The sequence below is a fragment of the Ammodytes marinus genome (assembly GCF_949987685.1).
Source record: "Ammodytes marinus genome assembly, chromosome: 5".
Lineage (NCBI taxonomy): Eukaryota > Metazoa > Chordata > Actinopteri > Uranoscopiformes > Ammodytidae > Ammodytes > Ammodytes marinus.
In genome coordinates this window covers 4,129,879-4,137,378 of record NC_137234.1, presented here as the reverse complement: position 1 = coordinate 4,137,378, position 7,500 = coordinate 4,129,879, and the positions used below count along the sequence as shown (strand labels likewise).

The window sequence follows — 7,500 nt, the reverse complement described above, 5'->3', positions numbered from 1 at the left end:
AGTAATGTAGAGATGAAGATTGAAGAAAAATCCAGATTGGTCTCTTCATTTTTTCCAGAGCTGTATCTAAAGTATGACTTTTAAAGTAAATATTATGAGCTATTAAATGAAGTTTATGAGGTAGGACCAGGGTGTGTTTAGCCTAGCTTAGCACAAAGACTGGTATCATTGGCATTTCCTTTAGACCTACTGGCTACATTTACAGTAAGATTCAAGATTTTTTATTGTCATATGCACAACAATTACAGAGCAGTCGCTGGCAATGAAATTCTTTAGTCTTGGGCTCCTTCAACAACAGTGCAATTTAAGGGACCGCCCTTAGCTCAGTTGGTAGGGCGTCCCCCCCCATGGGCCTCGGCCAGCAGCAGACCCGGGTTCGATTCCAGCCCGCGGTCATTCTCTGCATGTCACTCCCCTCTCTGCCCCATTTCAAATCTGTCTCTACACTATCAATAAAGCATAAAAATGCCAAAAAAAATATCTTAAAAAAAACAGTGCAATTTAAAGTAAAGGTATAAGAGAAACACAAGTATATTAAAAGTTAGGCGCGAATATAAGAAACAAGTAGTAAAATAAAATAGTGATAGAAAAAGTTGAGGAGGAGCTTGAGACACAGCAGCCATCTTTTTCTCATAGTTCTGATGTTTCTGAAGGTTTATTGTTAATTGTGAAAGAAATTCAATTATTTTTCTTGTTTTATTTCGTTCTGGTCATGTGTATTCTATCACCAGACACATTTATTTTTATTTACAAAACATTCCCATTCTCCCACTCACCCTCACTCTGAACCCTGATATTTCTTTTGTTTTTCTTCCTCTGTATATCTCACTGTTAACCCTCCCTCCCCTTACCTCTGGGCTAGGGATGCACCGATGGCAAATTTTCCAGCTACATTTTGATTTTGTATTTGTTAATACCTATGCCAATAAAGGTTTGATTTGATTGTTGCACTAGGTAAAGAAATACATCTTATAAACAAACATATTGAACTCTCTAATACAATATTAAGGCAGTGCAAAATTTAAATAAAAAATCGGATATTGCCATCGGCGGATCTCACCTTATTTGCTTATGATGATGTCCAGCCTATGCATCGATGCGTCCCTACTCTGGGTTATATAATGTGTGTTTCGTGGGGCTTTAATCACACACACACACACACACACACACACACACACACACACACACACACACACACACTCACTCACTCACTCACTCACTCACTCACTCACTCACTCACTCACTCACTCACTCACTCACTCACTCACTCACTCACTCACTCACTCACTCACTCACTCACTCACTCACTCACTCACTCACACACACACACACACACACGTTGTTTTACATATATTTATGTGTATTTAACCATTTCATACTATTCTCTGTGTACTCTTCAGATAATTTTTCTCTATGGGCTTTACTTCTATATTTTTAAGATTACAGAAAAATTCTCGGTGTGGGGGTCAATGGGGTCATTTCAAACATTGCCATCTTTGTTGTGTTTTCATTGTTGTGGCGTCCGATTCCTTCTGCCTCTCACAGTAAGACCAGTGGGTAACTCTGTACAATAAGGCTACATTAATTAATTAACTGTCAATTAAGGCTTAGTTAATGCTTAATAAACATTAAAGAAACATTAACTAACTATTAATAACTGCTCAGTTCAAATCAAAAGTCAATGTCAAAGTGTATTATTGTCAGTTCTGATATATGCAAGACATACATCAGAATCTAAATGGCGTTTATCTCTGACCCACGGTGCAGTTGGAACGATAAATTAAGAAAACATAGAGTTAAATAAGATAAACATGAACAATATTTACATAAGATAAATTCTAAATACTAAATTAGTGCTTAATGCACCAACCGTTATGCTTAGTCAATGCTTAATTCAACATTAGTCTACTAAGTGTAGCCAAGTCCTAACCAAGCATTTGCTAACAGTTAATAAATGAGCATTAACAGTTAGTTAATGTTTAATAAGCATTGACTAACCATTAATAGCAATAACTAAGCATTAAATAACAGTTAATTAATGTACCATTATTGTAAAGTGTTACCGACCAATGTTTGCATGTGTGCGCTCTGTGTAACATGGCCTGGAATGGTAACCGTCTTGACTTTGTATTTCATTTTTCTGAACTTTACATTAATAATAAATAAACTAATATATATTGTAACTGCATCCTATGTCAGTGTCAGCATGCATGAATGAGTGGCACTCAGCAACATTGAAATACACAGACAGAATTATTTTGGTACAACATTGTCTGCACCATGTTGGCTGAGTTAACATTACAACCAAGCGGGCCTTCCATTCATAAATTAAAGTTTGTTTTTAAAGGTGCTACGAGGAACTTTTAAATATTTCTGAAACAGTCTCATTTTTCCTCTGATGATCATAAATGACATGTAACAGCAAACGAGACCATCAGTGCAAAGAATGCTATTTGTATATAGTTTTTCTTAATGCCTTTGTCATGGGTATATACGCTCACCCAGGAACAACAGCTGGCGTAGTAAAAACACTACCGCTTTTGTCCAAAGAGGTTGCCGCTAGAATTAACAACAACTGAAAGTTCCTCGGAGCACCTTTTTAAGTAATCATAATTTTAAGTCTTCCACCATTTTGTGTGTCGTCTCCCTCAAAAGCAAGATCATTAAACTTGGTGTATTTTAATCTTGCCCCTGTAAAGCACTTTGAATGGCCCTATAGAAATAAACTTGCCTTGCCTTGCCTTGTAAAAACTTCACCTCATGCTTCACAATCCATTTTGATCTGGTGTCCATGATGTGGGCTTTAGCGTGAGACAGGTAAGAGCCACACCAACCACCACCTGCCACCTGTGCCCACTGTGTGCTGTGCTAACTGAGGGCCGTCGACATTTTCTTGGAATTTGCCAAATAAATATTTTTTGTGAGCTTGTTTTATCCCCCTTTCGTTAAAAGACGGGTGGAGTTCAGAATACAAGAAAAGGTTTTAGACAATCAGAAGAAAGTAGCTGGAAGTTACTTTAGTCTGATCAAATTCTTATTTTCTTAGCTCTTCTGGTTTGTACATACACATTACATGTCCTTTTTTTTGTCCAAAGCGACATACAACTGGAGGTAGGCAGTTAGAATTAAGGGTCTCGTCTAAGGACCAAAGTCAGTGGCTTTTTTCTAGGAGGATGAAACAGAAATATTATTGATTGCAAATGCTTTTTTTTTTTTTTTTTTTTTTTTTTTTTTTTTGCGTGTGAATTTTTTGGGGAAAAATCCATGCATGAAAGTCCAAATGTGTCTGATAAGTTGCATGGAAGTGTTTGTCCCCGTTTGGTGTTGATTGCAAACTTACTGCTTGATGTGACGTGTTGTCCAACCTTTCCCTCTTCTCCATTTTCTCCTACTGTCATTTTCACACATTTACATCCTTCAAGAGCAGGACATTCATATTTCATTTTCGAGATTAAATAGTGATTTTCTTTTTTAGGTCTAATATGACAAAAGTGAACAAACTGATTACCTTTCTGTTTTCTTTTAGAGACTGTCCCAGGGTTTGCCTTCTCCTCTCTGTGATGTTCTCATCACACTATTTTTCAAAATGTTTTGCCCTTTGTCAAATGTCTCCGAAATATAACGATGAAAGTAGCTGAGAGTTGGAGTTAGAGGTGGAGTGAGCGATTCTGGAGAATGTTTTTTGTCAAAATCACTCTACAATCTAATAAAGCAAAACAATGCCCAAAAAAGATCTTTAAAAAAACAAACGCTTTTTGTCAAAATCATTGAATATCTCCTCTCGGACAGCTATCGGATCGTAAGGAGATATTCACTGATTTAGACAAAAAGTGATTTTGACAATAAGCGTTCTCCAGAATCCCTGACTCCGCCTTTAAATGATAAATTCGATGAGATTGACATTTTGTTAGAGTTCTGTCAGTTCTGTGTTTTGCCTTGTTTTGTGTCACTAATATCAATCTCTTCCCTTTTCCAGAAAATGCATTTGATCCAGATACAGATGAATTCGACATTGACGTAAGGACACAAATGCTTATCAATTGATTATTTTAGAACAATCACTGTTATTTATAGTAAGTAGTAAGTAAGTCAAATGTATTCATATAGCACTTTTCACAGACAGGGTCACAAAGTGCTTTACAATTTACAAAGAAAATAAAAGCATAGTAAAATACAAGTAAATACGTCTCTAAGAATAAAAATAATTATAAAACACAGTTACCCAAAAGCTGGCCAATGCAAAAAAGTGAGTCTTAAACTGGTCAACTTTACAGGGTTCCAGGTTTTATCTGTATATTTATATTTAAACTTCTCTGTCACCAACAGAACAACTATGACCCTGACCCATCTTGGAATGTACCGTCCCAAACTGAGGATTATGATCTTTTCCGGCTGCCTACGAAATCTCCAAGGACAACCACCTCTGGATCCCCTATTTTACCTTTACCTGGAATCAGAAGCACAACAACGACAACAACAGAATCTGGTCAGAAGAAAACCACCACCGATTCGGGCTCTATAGTCAAATCTACCCAGGAGAGTAAAGTCCTGAGCCATTCTAAAAAAACTGGACATCGCAGTACCTCCACTCGTCCACCAGATGTCACTACACTAACAGAAAGCAGAGGGAGTGCTGACTACAGTGGCAACTTTCCTTTTTACTCCAAAACAACATCTACAACTACATCTAAAAAAGGCTTTTTTTCTAGTTCAACAACTCCTACGTCCACCAGTGCAAAGACGAAAGGTGGTAAGGGTATTTCTTCTTTCAGCTCTACTACGACTTCTTTGAAATCTCGTACGAGGGACGTCAGTAGCACAACTTCGACATCTTCGCCTTTCATACGCGCCAAGACGGACCAAGGCCTGGCGCGTCCAATTAACCAAGACACCACTACTGATGATGGGGGGATTTCTAGAGGTCTTCCCAAGATCCGGACAGAAACCTCAACCTCTAAATCTTCTTCAAGGTCCACAACGAGTCCCAACAAGCTCCATATTTCGTCCACTACCGCCTCTACCTCCGTGAAGTTGAGTGGCGTTCTCTTCCAGACCACAAAGCCTCTGTCGAATGGTGAGAGCTCTTCTGTCGTCCCTAACACCTCTTCCTATGTCCCACTATCCCCTCTATGTGACTCTGCTGCGGACCCCGGCAATGCCCCTTCCACCACCTGCCTGCATGACCCTCCCTCGCAGCATGATGCTACCACACAACCGCTGCTTAGTACAGATTCGGCTTTTCCCTCAACCTCAACCCCCTCGCTCCCTGTGTCCGCCCTACCTCACCCCTCACAACCCTTGTCTGTTTGGGACCCTAAATCTCCTGGTGTTGGGTATAATGATACTGATAATGATAGTGATAGCAGCAATGGTGATGGTGATTTGCTTTCTGGGTCTTCTTCAAAATCGTTGCTTTCTTCAGTATATAGCGAAACTCTACCTATTAAAATGTCGGATCGATTTAAAACCGCCGAATTCTCCGCCGAATCTTCCTGGGATCCGTCGCTACTAGCCTCCGCAATCTCTCTGTCTATCACCCCGACCTTACAACCTTCAGTTCTACTCTCTAGCGACTTCACCTTTCCCGGCAAAACTCCCGACTTATTCCAATCTTTCTCCGTTGGATTGGAGGACTCGAGGTACGCCACGGGACCCAAAATAGAGTCTTTTCTCCCCGACGTCAGCGGTGATGGAGATGGGTTTCCGACATTAGCTAGTGACGTGGACCCCTTGTGCGGATGTTCTTTGGAGCCATCTGTCACAGCATCTTCGTCTTGGTTGCATGCCTCTCCTCACGTCCCCTTACCCTCCACTACCTGGGATTCTGCTAGCTTAGATCTTTACTCTACTGTTATAGCCTTCCATTCAACAACTGGTGCTGGTATAGACGAACTTCTACACTCTCTTTCTCTGGCGGGTTCTGATGGTTTTTCCCTAGACCTAAACAGTGCTCATATCTCTCCCACTTCGTCGATTTCACACTCTCAAGTTATCCACGCCACTCATAGTCACTTGCCCGTTTCTGTTACAGCCACCGCCTCCGGAGTCAGGGAATCCTGGTTCTCGGCATCAAACGGGGAATCCGCCACACAAAACTCTGCCCTACCGTCCTTACCCCCAGCAGAATCGTCCCCCCGTATCCCCCTTACCCCCACCCCAGAAATGCAACCTTTAGACACTAGTAGCAGTAGCGGGACGTCCGGTTCTGCCCTGTTCCCTGACTACCGAGAGGGTGTAGGTGTAGATCAGGAGTGGGACAGGGTTCAAACTTCGGCTTCGGGAGATGATGGGACGGCAATCCCTTCTTCAACCAACGTCACGTACTCAATCCCCCAGTCTACCACCTCAACCTCCGGGTCCGGCCAGCAAACGTCTGACGATTCGGACGAGCGCTCCTCCGCTTTTTATTTCGATAGTGGGAGCGGTAGTGCGAGTACATCGGAGGTAGTGAGCACCGAAAAGCCAACAGTCCCTACAGTAACTTCAACCTTACCGTGGGCCTTCGGCGGAGGGGAGGAGAGCGGATCGGGTGACAATGGCCTGAATGACAACGAGACATCGTCCGACTTCAGTATCTCCGAGCGAACTGAAAGAGAGTCCGAGAAGGAGGAGGAGCCAGTCGCAGGTAAAAAAACAAAAAGCCGATCCGTTTTGCCGAAATATACAAAAAAACAAACAACTGCTTTACAACTGCAACATGCCATTGGAGCAGGAAGAACTCTGGACATCAGAAAGATGACTAATCCACCATCTACCAACTACAAAACTACATTTCATTTCATTTTTTTTTTTTTTTTTTTTTGTGAGAAAAAATTCATGCATGCAAAAGGTAAAACGTCACCAATAACTTCCAGTTAACATTCCATCAGTAGCTTCATCATCATTTGTAACTCATTAGTTGTCTTAGCAGCACTCATAAAAACAATCCTAACCCGAACCCATTTTCACAGACTCACGGATATAACAGCAGAAACTTTTTTTGACACAAATTGTTAACATTATGAATATGAATTATTGAATCACGGACACATCTTTTTGTCATCTACCAGACACCATACAGAAGTCCATCCATTTCCATATTCTGCTCATCTGTGTGGGGTTGTGAGGGGCGAGAACCTTCTTGTAGGGTTCAGGGCAATGCCATTACACTGAATTAATCCATAGGTTAAACTGGCAACTCTCCAATGGTAATACAAAAAGTCACCACATGTCTTAAACTTTTTGCGTGATTTTATTTACAACTAAAAGACAAATCTGTTTATTAATTTTATTTAATTGATCAAGTTGTGTAACTGTTTACGTCTCACTTTTTTATTTGACCTAATCTGTGTTTTTTATAGCATTTTTTAAATTACATATTTTTTAAATTTCTAGTTGGAAGCTTTTCAGGAAGCTTTCTAACTTCAAACAGTGTTCCAAGGATCACATTTTCCTGTGAGGAAAGCTATAAGAATACTACACTTCTCTGACACACCCATAGTTACACAGTGCACCTTTAAA

The 7,500-nt window shown here is 40.5% G+C and overlaps 2 protein-coding genes across 2 annotated transcripts in view; one reads left to right on the top strand and one right to left on the bottom strand.

Annotated features, from left to right (window-relative positions):
* aass (aminoadipate-semialdehyde synthase) overlaps positions 1-7,500 on the bottom strand; it is a 519,315-nt gene that overhangs the window by 430,882 nt on the left and 80,933 nt on the right. The window lies entirely within an intron of this gene.
* Positions 1-7,500, top strand: part of ptprz1a (protein tyrosine phosphatase receptor type Z1a) — a 109,345-nt gene that overhangs the window by 70,284 nt on the left and 31,561 nt on the right. The window contains exons 11-13 of the mRNA XM_080028594.1: positions 3,977-4,017; positions 4,327-5,074; positions 6,032-6,625. Of these exons, the coding sequence (XP_079884720.1) occupies positions 3,977-4,017; positions 4,327-5,074; positions 6,032-6,625 (1,383 nt within the window). The remainder of the gene's footprint in view (positions 1-3,976; positions 4,018-4,326; positions 5,075-6,031; positions 6,626-7,500) is intronic.